The 16,743-nt window shown below is 39.3% G+C and overlaps 1 protein-coding gene across 15 annotated transcripts in view; it reads right to left on the reverse strand.

The window, feature by feature from the left end:
- Positions 1–16,743, reverse strand: part of NUMB (NUMB endocytic adaptor protein) — a 91,830-nt gene that overhangs the window by 2,172 nt on the left and 72,915 nt on the right. For 4 of the 15 annotated variants that reach the window (XM_050336820.1, XM_050336819.1, XM_050336823.1 and 1 more), the window contains exons 4-10: positions 15,027–15,104; positions 9,569–9,643; positions 7,479–7,619; positions 5,804–6,005; positions 3,654–3,956; positions 1,769–1,918; positions 783–926 (exon numbers count right to left, since the gene is read on the reverse strand). In XM_050336820.1, coding sequence (XP_050192777.1) covers positions 783–926; positions 1,769–1,918; positions 3,654–3,956; positions 5,804–6,005; positions 7,479–7,619; positions 9,569–9,643; positions 15,027–15,104 — 1,093 coding nt within the window. The remainder of the gene's footprint in view (positions 1–782; positions 927–1,768; positions 1,919–3,653; positions 3,957–5,803; positions 6,006–7,478; positions 7,620–9,568; positions 9,644–15,026; positions 15,105–16,743) is intronic. The other 11 variants (XM_050336824.1, XM_050336826.1, XM_050336825.1 and 8 more) reach the window with 11 other exon arrangements.

A 16,743-nucleotide genomic window follows, 5' to 3' on the forward strand; every position in this document is an offset into this window, starting at 1 on the left:
TTTCTTCATAGGAGACATCTGAGACTTTAGGGCATGCAGAAGAGCTGCTGCCTGCACTCATAACTTGGTGGCAATGATCTAGTCCATAACCACGACTTCCTCTGACTGGGGAGTATCAGTTTCTGAATGTACAGCTAGGACTGGTGGACTTAGAACACAAAGCTATAGAAATTGTTTTGAAGACAAAGTTTGGAGCTCTTACGAGGCCAAGGAGAACCTACTACTTCACTAGCCAAGTTTCTCTTGTCAAGTGGCTCCTCTACCAGGAAATTGCGCTGGTTAAGATTGTAGCCTTCTACCACATGTGTCCGCATGGATGGCAGCCATTTCAGGTACCTCTCTACACTGTGTATAGCTGCAGACAAGGCCTGGAGAACAGACTGAACTCACTAAGCAGGGGAAATGAACCTCTAAAGCCTTTAAGCAACCAACTTAATCCATCCCTATGTACGTTAGTGGAAAGAACACACAAAAATTAATTTGGGTGCACATCAGTTCTTTCCCCTTCATACACACATAGACATACACAACTTCATTACTTCCTTTTTAAGCACTGAATTTTCTAAAATGCTGCCAAAATAAAAATCAGTCCAGGTTATAGACCCAGAACCAGCAAGTTCATCGCTTCCCTCCATCCACTTGTGCAAAAGGCTACTACTTCCGGCTTTTGTTCCTGTTCCTTCCACTTGCCATTAAATGGCACTGACAGTTGTCTCAAGGGCTCAATTGTGCTTTCGATCCAAGTTCTTATAGCAGTGCACCGGATCTACTTCCAATCTTACCAGAGACCACGGCTGCAGCTCCAGTATTAGCAGCAGGAGCATGAGCCCAAGGATTGGTTTCACGAACTGGCATAGCTGTGGACACTACAGCAGCTTGGGATGGTTTAGCAGCAAGCACACAGAAGGCAGAGGCAGTGCCATTAACTAAAATGGGAGCAGACAACATCAGTGCGATTAATTCATGCAAGGCATGCACGTGACTGGAATATTAGTGGGCCAGGTCATACCTATCAACATACAACAACTTCAGACACTTCCACATGACAGCAGTTTGTGTAAATTAGCCAAAATGGACTGACAGACAATAAAAGTAGTAAATTCCATTTCACCAAGCCAGCACTTGTTCAGAATATTGTGGGATGGTGAATTAATTATGTATTTTAAGAAGCCTTGAATTCTGATGACCAACTGAAGTTAAATTTGTTGTTTTTATAAGGAAGAGATAGGGCTCACCAGAAGTTACTGTATGGTTAATTTCAGATTCAAAATAACACATTTTAGATACAAAGTAACAATTACCATTTAACATGGAGTGGTTCTTTTTTCACACAACTTGCATAAAAGCACAGCAGTGAAATGAAGATTAGCAGTTGCTATGAGTTCTATCTCTCCACAACTTATCTAAGAATTTGTGTGAAAAATAGTAATTGTGGTGGCACAAAACCTCTTCTCTTGTGAGATTTGGTTCCTATGACACACAATTCGTAAGGTTTTTGCAGTTCAGGAGGCAGAATGTTAAAATAGCTATTATCTCAATGCCAGTCCCTTCTACAGGTAACTATCGTGTGGTAGGTGCATGGATTTTTTGTTAAAAACAAAACCACAGAAAAACTAAACAGACAAGATGAAAAAAGCCGGATGCATTCACCCAAAATACTGGTAACAGGACTTGCACAAGAAATTAAGACCATGTGTTACTGGAAAGCAACATTTTGTGCATTCAAGCCTAATCCAGCGTGACCGCGGCACGCAAAGAAATCACAAACCTTGAAAGGCAGGAGACTGTGGTGCGACTACTGTCACTGGTTTTGTCATGGGGGCCGAAGAGAAAGGGTCTTCTGAGGGTGTGCTGAAAGCACTGGTGATCTGAGAGCACAGGGCGCTAATGCTGTCTGTTTCCCCTTCTACCTCAGGGACTAAAATGTAAACAGAATTCATTAAGTTGGAAGTTTAAAGGATACAGAAACAATTTACAAATACCAATGTGAAATTGAAATATAATTAGTTCCCTTATATCCTAGATGTTCTTGCCACTGATTTGCATGACTGCTTTTTTTAAAAATTAGTGTTGACAATCTGACCTAAAATAGAACACCACATTAGTGTATTTTGTGACTAAGTCAAGAGGGTAAGGAGATCACCATTCCAAATTTAAAGGATGCTCATAGCAGAAATAAAAGTGTTTTCTATAGCTTTAGTAGAGATCTAAATCTTTCAGTATTAAAGTGCTAAACATATCAAGGATTGGTATTAAGATTTGGCACTCTGTGAAATAAAAATACTTGTGATAGATTTAAGTGTTCCAACAACATACTTCTGCAGTAACTACATGAAGTTTAAATGTGCTGACAGCAATGCAGAGCAGCAAGTTAATTCTGGAGTTAGAATGTTGATTGTTCCAGTTCAGCAGTAGCCGAAATCCCCAGCTCCTGTGCTAAAATAATAAAAGCAAAAGCTGAATGCTCAAATAAAATGGACACTCAGTTTTAAACCAGGTATCAGCATCATGTGGATAAAGTAACATCTGGAGTAAAACTGCCAGCTTACCAGATGTTCTCATTATTACTAATTGCATCGTTTATCAAAAGTACCTATCATCAGTCCTTCATTGCACAGAACTGACAAAAGCAGGCATAATCAAGCACAAATACTGTAAGAAACGTAAGATGGCTGGACTCAACATGCACCATACCTAAAATATAGGGGGAGGCATGCCCAAAAATTGCTTCTTTGAGGGACAGTCCAATACAGTGCATGTAGTGTGACAGTAAGCAGCACTGGCAGTGGCATATATGGAAACATGCATCATAATTGTTCTGAATCATGAAAAATTCAGATTTTAGTGTGCTCAGTGAGTATCACTAGCGAGTAGTGCACTATTATTGTAAAACTGATCAACTCAGTGCTGGTCTTAAAGCACAGGTCACTAAACAAGGATTATAAGAGAAGTCAGACTAAGTTTTTTTGTTGAGTTTGCCTTTGCCACAGTGATTTTTACTTCAAAGCTTAGAACCCCAAAACGAGCCCTGTTGCCAAGTGAGAGTACAGCTGGCCTCCAGGATAACCCAGCTAAGGGAACTCTAGGACATTATGTGAGGTACTGAGCACCCCAGGTGTTTATGTTGGGATGACTTCTAGAAAACCACAGCACCATCACATGGAAACCGTACCACTTATATATTAAAGTTTCTTTTAACGAAAGGTGAAAAGCAATTTCATTGCTCTCAGAAAGAATTCAGACAGGCAGAAGGACAGACAAGCATCACATGATCCCCTGACAAGTGGTTAAGGACTTGAAGGGATTTGTCTCTCAGGATGCCCTGACAGTAAGTGGAAGAACTGGTTCAGTGACTCAGAAGGAAGAGCCAGCACCTACTAATTCACCAACACCCATTCCTGGAGCACTTAAGCTGTGATCCAGTATTTCAGACAGTGATTACAATATTTTGTCTTCTGCACGTGGACAGTGCATTTGAAATTCTTGACTATTTCCAAAGCAGAATTTTTCTGACGTATAGCAATGTTTCTTCATGATAAATGGTAACACGAAGAAGGACTTACTAGAAAATAAGGAGTTACTTGAAGGCACAGAGAAAGAAAGGAGGAACAGATAATATAAGCTAATGTTTCACTGGAACCATTTGATTTTACCTGAGTTTTTCATGGGGAAATCGGTCTTCCTTTGCACTGTTGAAGGTAGTTCATTTATTCGCAAAGACAACTGGCGTTTAAAAGGAGACATCTTTTGGCTAAGGGCAGGGAAGCCCCTGAAAGACCCTTGCCTGGCAAGCTGCTCTATAGGGGCATGTCTCCGTGGGATAGCGTGGGGATTGCTCATTTCTTTATCCAGAGAGGCAGCAACTTCAGCAGTAGGAGAGGTTGGTGAGCCAGAAGAGGGGGCAGTATTGTTTGGTGCAGCACCTGGTGCTGCTGCTTTCACTTCTGGTTCAACTGCTGGAGGAAACAGGGTGAAGTTAGAAGAGTAAAGCAAAGTACTGTTCAGCTGCCTGCCCCATTCCCATTTGTTCTGAAAAGAGAAATTGCAAGGATTTGCATACCAAATGCATTTCTAATAGCACAGCAGAAAAATCAGTTCTGTATACCTCCATGGGCTCCACCGTGTCACTCTACATACATCCAGGCTCCACGGCTTACTAAGGCCACTTCCCAGAAATGACAGCTTTACATATGTATTCTCTCTAGCTGTTCCTGACACCCCAGCTCTAGAAATACTTGCAATTCATTTATGAGTAAGAGTGAAAAATGGATTGTGTGTTTGAGACGTCTACTTTGTCTCACACAGAACCATGGCCAAAATATTACTACGAACTGTATTAAGTGACTTAGGGTGCCACAGCTCAGCAGCAACAGGGAACAGAACCCAACTCTAGAACCCTCTTTCAAAAGCCACCCTGCCAGCCCTGCAGAATCAGCAGCAGCAGCCAAACACACTGCACAAGCTTTAGCAGGCCAAAGGTAGCAGCAGCACTTAATGAGTTAGGCTGCATTCAGTGCTCAGGCTGCAGCTCCCCAGCTCTTCCAGGAAATAATAAAATAGCAATGGGGATTTTTTCCATCTCTAGGAAAACTCTCTCTCACTCATAAATGAATTGGCTTTGGGGATCATCGACACAGCACGACAAGGGGAAAATCTCTCTATGCTGGTATGAACTATTATTTTACCTATATCGTTTTCCAAATGTTTTAGGAAAAACAATTACCTTTTTTTTGACACATCAGCAGAACAACTAGAAGTCTGGTAAAGAGAGGAATCAGACTAGAGATTTCTGAGGAGCTGGAATGGTAGGAGGAACTAATTATGTTGTCTTGCAAGCTTCAGTACCCATGAGTTGCAGCTGCTCGTTCAAGTGAAACTTTTCTAATCAGTCTTTCTTGGAAAGGATTTCACACACCTTCATTGAGTCAAGACTTTGACTCATGCCCTCGAGTAACAAAGGCCTTGTGTTTAAGCTTCATTTAGCACATTCTAAAACTAACGTATGGGAACAAGCAGATGGATGATGAAAACAAAGATTAAAGTTTTGCAATCGAGGAGCAGCATAAAACTTGCTGTGAAATCCTCTGAAACAAAAGTTTGACTCCACTATAGAGAGTTATGAACAATATTTATATTTATTTTTTGTTAGCTGTAGAACTCCAGTACTTGTAATAATACTTGAGTAACAAGTTCTACACTTCAGTTTCAGAACACTAATTCTACTCTAAAGTCAGTTAGTTATTAGTTTTGAATGTAATTAACGGTGTAACAGTTGTGTGTTTAATGGGGAAGAGGTGGTTGTTTTGTTCTGGTTTTTTTAGAAAACACTCTGTTCTTCCCTCATGTAGTATTATTCCATACATACACTCTGTAATCTAACATAAAAATAGTAAAAAAATTACATTCTTTTTTAAGAAAAATCCATTTCATTTTCTGTTCATTTACCATAAGCTTTAGATGTGTCTGGCAAACTTGTCCTATTTTTATAATAATTTTCTAATAGAGCCTTTTAGTATAGTACCTACAGTGTCCTCTGCCATAAAGCAGGCTGACAAAACAAAGCAGAAGCAGCTTTCACATATGAAGCCACTTGCACCTTTTCTAGAAGAGATGTGGGAAAATGCGTTCTGAGTGAACCTGGGAGCAATTTTGCATCCTGTGAAGTGACAAGAATCTGGGAATATTGTTTGAACATAGCAAGGTTCGAGAGGGAACACTCTAAGGAGGTCAAGCCTAGATCCTTGCACAGGCCTCACTGCTGGTTTTGCTCGCTACAGATGATTGTTTATGTTGCATCCCGTACCTTTAGCATCCGGCATCTGTCTCATAATTTCCTCTCTCTCTGCTTGTTCAGTAGCTGTAGTGACCCTGAACGACCCCTCTCTAGTGAATGTGGTTCTGCTGGCATCAAAGGTGGCAGTCACTCCACACTCCTTCTCTCGCTTCTGCTTTCGCTCCAGGCACGCTGCAAATGCACAGCCCACGGCATGACTCAACCTTTCCCCCTGCACAAGACAACATTGCGTCATACAGTGACTGGAACAGAAACATACATGTGCTTCAAGCATCGCAAAGTGATAACCTGCCTTTACAGATGCATCTAATTCAGGCATTACAGAGAACTACTGTAACTGCTCGCCTTTAGTACGGCTCTAAAATTAAACCTTGTACATAAAGACACCCAACTACTAATGCACAAGCCATGTTCAAGAAGGGCACCAAGGAATGAAGGAGACTGTTGGATAACCTGTTCAGTTCAACTGTTGCTAAGATGACAGGGTGATAAAGTGCCCACATTGATCGCTTGCCTCTGGATACATCTGTGCACAAAGAAGCTCTCTTGAAGCCATCTTAAGGTGTAAGCCCTGAAGGACAGATAGGTGCAATTCTCGGAGCAAGTTTACAGAGGGCTCAGGGAGACACAACCTTTGTGTGTAAGTGTGAAAATTAGAAGTACAGTGGTGACTACTCACACCTCTTAATGGCCCTGACCAAATGCACAAGTTAAGAGTGCCTTCTGAAAAGCACTTCCATTATTCACCAGTGAGGTCAAAAGGATCCATTATCCAATAACTGCAATAAGGAAAGGAAATTGATGTCGGAGGAAGTCCAGTAACCCAGCTGATACGGCAGCCACAGTTGAGTCATAGGCACTATTGCTACCAGTAGCTCAACTCATCTGTCATAATCAGTAAGCGAATTGACCTGTTATTCACAGAGGAAAACAGAAATGTTCCAGCTCTAGCTTAAGTTTTACTGGGAATTTCTAACTTCACTGTTTAAAGAGAAATGATAAATTGTCAAGTATCACTACTCTGAACATGCAGCTCTGTGGAGTTCATGCAATAAATCTGCATGGGGTTTCAAGCACAATATAATAAAGGTAGGAATCAACAAAAAGCAGAGAGAGGGAAAGGCCAGATCATGGAGTTAAATAACTTACTTAAGACTACACAGCAAGAAACTGATAGAGGTAACTTACTTAAACCTTCCACTCAAAACACCTCTATCACTTAGAAGCAAACAGAATGCTAATTTAATTAAGTTTAGCTCCATTCCTTAACATTCAAGAAAACATTTGCATACAAGAGACTTCATTCATAACCAGTCTGTATTAACTTTGATTTTATCCTGGAAAAACTGTCATTGCTGTTTCAGTTTTTGGCTGTAAATATTTTCAGATGAGAAAATTTTCCATCTATTCTTAGAAGAGTAGTTCCTTTCAGCTGCAGATATCTGAGGTTGACTGCTTTCCTATTATACACATGCTGAGCACCATTTCTCTCCACAAGACACCACCACAGAGCAGCAGCAAATAATTCAGATATAGGGAATTAGAACTAAAATAATTTTCAAGAAGTAAGTAATATTCCAGCTGGAGTCAAACCATATTGCAGTATTCCAGGTACTCAATTTTTTCTGACCATTACTTTGATCTAGGAGCTAGAAGCATTGGGCACACACCACATTAAACTTACCGTGTCCTTCACGGCCATAAAGCAGTGGCATATCCAGCGTCTCGTTGTGCCATCTCGACAGATGTACGAGAATGCCCGGTCAAAGTTCCTGTCTGGTGCGCAGAAAGAAACTTTCTCTATTGTCTGATCAACTATAAGATCCTAGAGGGAAAAAATCCCCCCCACAATAAAAGAAACATGAGCAAATATGGAAAAACACTGAAAAAGTAATTTCTAGTAGTAACTGCACAAAGATGAGTTATAGCAAAAAGAGGGTAAGCTGATCTGGCTATAAATTACCTGTCAACAAAGTCACCATTCAGAATCTGTTCCCCTTACGAAACAAAAAGAACAGATTACATTTTCCAACAGACACCTTTGGTAGAAGTGTGCCAAGGCACCACTTAAGAATTTAGGGACCCAAACAATTCCCATGATCTCTCTCTAGACTATGGAAGCACACATTTTTGTTTTGGTTTATTTTTATTTTTTATTTTTATTTTGTTTTATTATTTTTACAGCAGCTCCATAGTCTTGCAATCAAAAAGTCTTTACTGTGGTTAAAATATAAACTGAAACTTATGGGAAAGTTCTTTAAGTGTGAAAAAGTCTAGCAGCTTCTACAAAAAGAGCAAAAACTGATCTGCCAACTAGTTGGGATGCAATGGAAAAGCACCAACAGCACTGGTAGTATTAAACATCCCTGATTTAGTCCCATAGGTTGATATAGAAGTGTTTTTATAAAGGAGATAGTACAGTTTAAGACTATGTCATCTTCATTTAAAATTATTTTCTCAACATTTTTTTTTTTCAAAATTCTTTCTTTTGGTTGGTGGCTAGTATTTGGCACCTCTGCTGATGTACTGAACCACCAGGAGGCAACAGTATATTCTCTTTTTAAATCCCATACTATACATTAACTCCAGAGTCTGCACATCTTATTAAAATTCAATTTGAAAATATTACATATATGCAACAACATTTCTAAAAATAATGTATTATTACTTTTAAATGAGGCAATCAGTAGACTGAGTTCACTCACATCAGTATGTTTGTATTAGGAACTGGATTCTTGAGAGATGGCAGTTTTAGCCCTGATGAAGCATTCCATAACAGCAGCCCTGGAGAAGTCTAGCCACAGAGCAGATATTTGACAGGCAGTACTGCAGAGGGATATGAATTATCTCTGCCTGCCAGTGTTGGTTTGTAGAAATATGTTGTAGGTTGACAAAGTAAGTGTTAAATGATATGAATATAAAGCAAATTATTTCAGATTGAGAAGAGTTAAAACCGTTCTGATAGCCATGCCATCTTTTAAAATACTAGAACACTTGTAGTAGGAAGCCTAAAGCTCTTATTTCTAACTGCCTACATCTACATAAAACCAAGAATCATTTGCTCTTACTTGCACACAGGTGCCTTGGTGGTACATACTCTGCTATTTCACCAAAAAAATTGTAATTTCACAATAAAAAAATTGTAAAACAATCTAGAAGGATGCCACAAATACATCAGTTTTCCACTTCAGACCAACAGCTTAGATATTAGAATTAGAGACTATCAAATTTGATATACTCAGATACTATTTAGCTTGAGTCTGAAGGCACAACCTTCTATTTAGATTACTTTCTTCACTGCATTCTTGGAAGCTCTTGTTCTTTCAGACACATTCTAGGATTTGGATGCACTGAAAATTATATTGATTTATCTATATATTATATTGATTAATGTGAGTTTGCCTGTGTATTATTATTGCAACCTTCTGCAGTGGTGCAGAACAAAGTCAAGGGACTCTCCAAGTTCACTGTCAACAGAACTTACTGGGGAGAAAAAAGGGTTGTTCCAGTAAATGCAACAAAAAATATTCCAAGCTTGTGCTACACTTGCATTTTTTATAAAATGTGTCTCAAGAATAGTGTGGAATTAACTGGGAAAAAAATTAGCAGGCTTATGTATGTTTACAAAGCAAGAAATGATTAAGCTAATTACACACTTCAGTCTTCCTTTCAAATACCAACACTTGCATTAACATAAAGATTGGTGTCCCTTTGAAGATACAGCACGTACATTATTACAGAGAGATTTAAAACTTTTGCCCAGGGAAATCTAACCTTTGTTTTCTCGTCTACAACTCTGAGTCCATCCGCCGAAACCCACAGGACTGCTTTGACGGCCTTCTTCCCAGACTTTTAAGGGAAAAAGAAAAGGAAAACAAAAACAAAAACAAAACAGTTTTATGCCAACAGCAGACTGCCACCTGCTTCCCCTCTCCAAGAACCATAACATTAAGTGTAGATGAAGTCCACGGTCAGTAGGGTGCCCAAAGCTCAATCCAAGTTGCAAAACATTCAGAGAACCAAGCCAAAGCCAATATTTCAGAAACAGCACATCGTGGGGATGGGGAGAGGGCACAGGACAGGTGAGGCAAAAAGAAGGTGTACATCCACTGACAGTAAAGAATTCAAGATTGACCAAGTGGGTGAAAAATTCCACTAGAGTCAGAAGACACTAATTCATAAGGAGTTACACCACAGGTAGCTTCTTTAGCACAAGTTTAAACATAGGAAAATTCTTACCTGATATTTCCACCAGCCCTACCCTCTGCCCCAATAGTCACTTGGCAGAATCATGGCATCACCTCAAACCAGTGTTAAAAGCACCCCAAAATCATCAGGTACTGTGTAACTCATCGAGCTCATAAGCCTAATGCTAAGATCAATAATCCAAACATGTTTCACTAATTTATTAATAGCTAAATGTCAAATCTTGTAAGAGAGGCAGAAAAATACAATTTCTTAACCATTTGCTGTGTATCTTGAAAAGGCAATGGTGTGTGGCAGTCTGACGTAGCGGAGGAGAGGTCTGGCTTTTATCCAAGACCCAACTGTGGGAACTTTCAGCTGTTGCAAGCTGAGGGTAAGTAAAAGTGGGAAACACAGGAAGGTTTCAGGAGCCATTTAAATTACAGATTCTTTCTAGACTGTTTACTTTTCCAGGGCAGGTTACAGAAAACAGTATAAACACCATATTCTTCTGAAACGAATTCATTCAAAAGAAAATAGGTCAACACAATTTTACTGGTTGTTACTGAGAACTACTACTAGAAAAACAGTTGGTTTTTTTTTCTTAGTGTGTTACTTTAATTCACAAGCCCCATACTTTAACCAGTTAATAAATATTCTCCCCATAATGTTTTTTAAGCACTGGGTTTACATAGTTTTTGGCTGTCAATGGCACCCACCAGAGACCACTCCAGGGAGTGAAGAAAGCAACAACAACAACAAAAAAGATGAAGGGGTATCAGCTAGTGTCTTCAAGCAAGAATTGCAACTATTTTACCATTTTTTAATAGTGTACTGCAAATGAATGTAATTTATATTCCTTCAGCAAGTAATGGAACCAGGACACATCCTGACATAAGCTACTGCATGTTCCAAGTCTGCAACACCAATTTTAACACTGTAAGGATGAATTATCTTAGAATGAAAAGTCTCCAATTATATCACATTGATTTCATTCTCAGAGAAAGCAGCAAGTCTGAAGAAAAAGGGCCTGGCAGAACTTTTGTTTTCTGGGGAGGAACTATCTGTCCCCATTTCAGAAGCAGCAATGACACCCCGGGCATTTTCAAAAAGCTTGGTGAGAACAGAGAATGGCACTGACTTGCACAGAAGAGTGTTTAGAGCGAAAAGAGAGAAAATAAGCACAGCATGAAAGCAAACTACAGAGATGGACTTGCAGAAGCAAGTTTCTAAATGACCATCCAGCATGGGTATTCATTCAGAATCTGGAATGCCTAACAGAAACATTACAACTCCTAATGGAAGATGTACTTAAATTTACCATCATTTGTGTTAAAAAATATTGCAGCATTTAAAAGTTACTTCGAATTTCTGGTCTCAAAAGGCAGAAGTATCAATACCCACAAAATGCAGTCTGTATTTTCAATGCTCAGATAGCTTCCATAGCCTAAAAGTACCTGTTATTTCCAAAACAAATGGTTTGTAGAGGTCTGTCTCCTTGAACTGTTTTAAAAAGAGTATCAGTTTCTTATAGCCATTAATAGTCTTAAAGATCTTTATTTCAAGCAAATACAAACAATCAAGAGAAGATAATGCCTGCAGGTAACTGGTTTAGATTACCATCATTAGAACAAGAGCTACACATCTTTACCCAGTAAACAATAAAATTCTTGTTCCTACAGAAACTGTGAACAGTTCCTAAAGTTTGTATTAAAGTCAAGTTTAACTGAGATGGGTGCTTCATAAAACAGTAATGATCTTCAGCAGAGCTATTCCTCACCTGTTTTTTTACCAAGTGAGGATTTAGAAATAGCTAACACTTCATGTTTCTCAGAATAAAATGAAAAGGCTAAAGGGCTTTCTAAGTCCTCTCTTCCCACTGGAAACATAAGTTTCCACATGCAAGATAACCTAACATGTGTTTGCTACATTAAGGGAAAAAGAAAACACACTTTCATCTCCCAATTCCTTCTTCTAGATTTATGGATTGTTGCATGCAAGTGCTTTGAAAGGTTAAGTGCTCACAGTCTACACCCCTAACCCACTGCTACTATCGCTGGGCAACGAATGATTTTCCCGTTTACTGAATTCTCAGCTTATCTGTGCCTCCCAGTGATGTTTAAAGGAACATACTTCTCCAAATCAGTTTATATTGGATATACAAATCAAAGTACTACTCCATTATGGGCGGGATACTTTCAAGTAAATCATGATTACGAAGTAGATAAGAGCATTTGCACTTCTGGTACATACTGGACAAAGATCAGACCAGACACAAGATACTGCATGGAAATCAAACTCCAGTGCAGGATCATAGCTTGTGTAATAAACCGAAATGTTTAGGCAACTCCAAACACAAATATTTAAAGCAAATTGCCCATATTCACTGGAATGGCATGGTCTTAAATGTTGCTACCTCATCTGGAGATTCAGAGCAGTAGCTTGTCTTCATGTGAATTCCAGAGTTTTTGGATGACAACACTGCCTGAGGAGAGCCACGTGTGGAACCGACTCCTGGAAGCCTGATTTGTCAGTGCTGAGTCAGCACCGATAGAAACCTCGCTGCTCAGCACTTCTGGGGAGGTCAGTAAGCTGCTGCAACACAAGATTCACTATCTGGACTAACTTCAGACTCCTCGTACATCTCCAGGGGGAGGGCAGGCACTCCTTCTTCCAGGCCCGAAGACAAAGCAGGACCATGGTGGGCTGGGCACAAAGGAAATCTCACTGACAGGCTGGCCATGCCCTAGAGATGGGCATCCACCAAACAAAAGTATCTACTCTATTGTAAGGTGGAAAATAAAGTTTTAAGGCCACAGGAGCACAATTAAAGTTGCCCAATAATGCATCTTTTAAACATTTCTATATTGTTCCTAGTATTTCTGCCTATTTTATTCTATCCTGGGACTCAGAAACAGCTCTAAAGATGTATGTGGAGTCTGAGGTATATATAAAGAATTTTTTTTCATTTCAGACTCCAGATAAAACATTGTGTGATGAGACATACACACAGTACGTGGAAGTAAAACACGAGAAAGATCCTCAAATCTGTACTACTACACTTTACAACAGAAAACCTTTCATTTAAAATTATGAAGAGCCACCTAAAAAGGCAGCTTATTTGATAACTGCAGAAGCCTAACCCAGAGCTATCAACAGACGTTTCATTTTTATTTAATATTGAAAAAAAAGCACTTTCAATACTAAACAATTGAACATTTCCAGACACAAATCTATCAGATTTACCTCTTACGGGGAGAAAAATATGGACAGGGAAAGCAGCAAGCATGTCTAGACTGACTTTCTGAGAGCTGCTAGCGTGTTTTAAGTAGCTCTGCAGTTTGGAATATTATATTAATCCCAGTGCAATATATCTGGGGAGAAATTATAGATGAGACAGCCAAAAGATATTAGAGTTATTAGTATTTCTCAATTATTAATAAGAGAACAGCTGTCCCTTTCTTTGCAGATTTCCCTAGATGTGGGCTACTGTTGTAGGCCAAAGCTGTAAAAAAGGCACTTCCATACTGCTGCTGTGGGGATATCTAAACACTATGGATTTCAGTGACTTCAGTGCTAATTAATGTAATTCACAGGCTGAAGTAGAAGTAGGTCCTTCTTTGTCAAAATATTATAATACAAGACAAAGCAAATCTACAATGCTGTAGGAAAGTATCAGACTTCATTAAGAAAGCAACTAAGATGTAATAGGGAACACGGCATATTTAAAAATTTAAAAACTCAAAGAAAGATTTTTATCTAAGTGCTATGCCAATATCTGTCCTTTTACATCTTTGCTTTCTCATGTATCCTAACATAAGTTAATAACAACAAGCAGAGAGAAAACTAACATATCTGATCAGTTTGAGGTAGGGGGTTTTCTGTTTGTTTTCAATTTAGCATTTGGGGTTCAAAAGCAAACAGCATGTTTTGACTCCAGTCTTTGTAGATTCCAGCTCTTAAATTTCACTTGGGCATAGGAATTATCTCATTAATCTGACAGATCTGCCATCTACTGTATTTTAGCTCCTCACCATCACTGTACTTTAGATGTGTGCTTTCCCAGATCATAGGAAGAAAACAGAACTGGGGAAACAGCTGTCCCTGTGTGGCATGCATCACTAACTGAGTGAACAGCCAAAAAGCAGCAGCTGAAAAAACCTCACTTACTCCCCATGCAAAGCAAAAACAAATCCATGACCACAGAACAATCTTCAAAAGACTCCAGTATGCATGGATGTTACAAACCTGTTAGTTTCTATTTAAGCCAAGTTTCATCTTATAACAAGGTATTTCAGAAGCCGTATCTTAGATTAATTCCATATGAAAGCTAAATTAAAATGTTTTATGGAATTTTAAACACAGAGGGAGGAAAGAGATGAGAGGGAAAAGAGAGAGTGGTCTTCCTGCCTTGTGGAGGTGTAGACAGCAGGAATAAAACCACCCAGTTAACAGTACAGCACATTCTTAATAAGGACAAAGAGTTGCTTCTCTTCTTGTCTAAGACACTGTCCTCGTGAGAACAAGAGCAATGATAGAAACTGTAAATTGAGTTGAAATTAGGAAAACATAGTAGGTAAATGCCTGGTCTCATCTCCATATACCTTTGAACTAGGACTGTGCTCAAAAAAGGAAGGTTTAAGAGATGGCACACCGTTTTCTCCCAGTGCCAACATCTGGGGACCAACTCATGCTGTCAGACAGCTGAGAATTAAGTACTTACAAGGCACAGACCTCAACTGTTCTGTAGGTATTTGCCCAGGTGATGTATGTTGGCACAAGTTTAAGGGTTTAAAGGGAAAATTTTAATTTTTTTCAGGAAGACCAAATCACTTCAGAACACTGGATCTCCAATACAGTCCACAGATATTTAAGTTTGTGTTTCAGGTTACTTTTTAAATCATGTTCTTACTTTGATCCCAAATCTGTTTTAAAAGCAAATATTCTGAAATGGATTTAGGAACTCTCAAGACCCTGATTTTACAGCACTGCTATACCAGGGATGTAACTCCTTATAGAGCAAGCACAAACAAGGCATTAAACTTACTTTTCCAAAGAAGCCTTTGAAGAACTTCCTTTCCTGGAGGAACAGGGGGGACAAGTCGAGCGCTATTACTGTAGGTAGCTAAAATGTCCCAGGGTTTTCAAACCAACAAGCACACACAAGAATAGGGTTTGGAGGGAAAGGAAGGGGGTTTTAGAGTTATCCATGAGAAGGTGCGACAGGCAAATGTGAAAATAATCCCATGAAAATGCAGATCAAAGGGCACACACACAATTCTAACAAGCTACTGCCCTGAAATTGGTGGAAAGAAGAAAACCTCAGCCCCAATTTCATGCAAAGTGGTTACTTTATTTTCACTCTCCCTTGTTTAGTCCCTTTTAGTCAGGTTATAAACCAAACTTGGCAGCAGACACAGTGGTTAAACAATTAAAATGCTGTAGGAGCTCTTGTGAAATGCAAAGTTCTAACTCCAGAACTGCAGTCAAGTTTGCTCTGTATCGATCACTCTTTCCCAAGCAGATGCTCTGTAAGCTGGAGAAGCATGTATGGCTGTTATAAAGCAGGGGTAAATACTGCTTCATTTTATTCCATTTATTTGTTGCTCTGGTTTACACACTACTCTTACGCTTCACGTCTTATGCAGTCTTTACTGAAGAGTGAAGAATTTCATGTTACTTTGTGGTAAAACTAAAACACAAATGAGAGCCCTTCCTCTTTTTCTAAAGTCTTCCAAGACTTCACATAATATTTCTACAAATACTAGTTATTCATTCTACAACTCTGAATGAATAGACTGAACAGCCTTTCAAGTCAGCTCAGACAGGGAAAAGACAGTTACACAAGTGCAAAAATACCAAGGGCTGAATTACGACTTCCTAAATTTCTTCAGCCTGGAAGCGATTATACTGCTTGCTATGTTTGCATTAAGAAGAGGGCAGCATGCAATTTTAAGCATATTTGCATGCAGTTTAGTTTTATTTCTAGCTTTATTTCGTTATCAGATTGTGGAAATTAAACTAGAAGATCTGAAGCGATCGGCTGAGAGAACACTTGCCCAGGCCTGGTGCTCTGCGAGCACAGCCACGTGCTGCTCCACGCTTGAGGGAAGCTGCCATGAAGCGTAGAGCTGTTCCTGCTATCTTTTCAAATTGTTTCACTTCTAAGAAAGCTATTGTATAGAAATAACAAGGAGGAGGTGGAGAATTGCAGGTGAGACAGGAAGCATCTCTGTGACAGCTCCTGACCCCACATTTACCCTGTGCAATTCCAACCTGTTGATCAATGGTAATATTATATTAAAAATATTACCACAAATCTCCCGAGGTAGTGTCGCGAGAATTGACTGATAAACAAGGTTGTATTTAAAACAAAGCTATGGTTCTGACGCAAGTCAACAAAAGCCAGGAAGAACAAAGTTAAGAAGGGAGTGTCAATCTTGACTTTGCATTTCCTGGCCTCTGCTGCTGTGTGCCTCTCTGCCCCATGTCCTCCTACAGTACGTTTTACTGAATATCTGCAACATTTATGTCAACTCATAAAGAACATCTTCAAGTTCAGTCAGCTGAAAAGCTTAAGAATTTTTGGAGGCAGGAACGGTTCTGTATTTGGACAGGATGTGCTGAACACTAGGAGGGGAACTAATGGATTAATCACAATGTAGTGTACATAATGAGAAGGGGTTGGATGCTGCTGCCAAGTTGAGCAATGACTATTGCATTACAGTAAATAACAGCTTTCTAAAGACAGCAAAAGCTGAAGG

Source organism: Myiozetetes cayanensis, unplaced genomic scaffold (assembly GCF_022539395.1).
Source record: "Myiozetetes cayanensis isolate MyiCay16 unplaced genomic scaffold, myiCay2020 scf6-25, whole genome shotgun sequence".
Taxonomy (NCBI): Eukaryota; Metazoa; Chordata; class Aves; order Passeriformes; family Tyrannidae; genus Myiozetetes; species Myiozetetes cayanensis.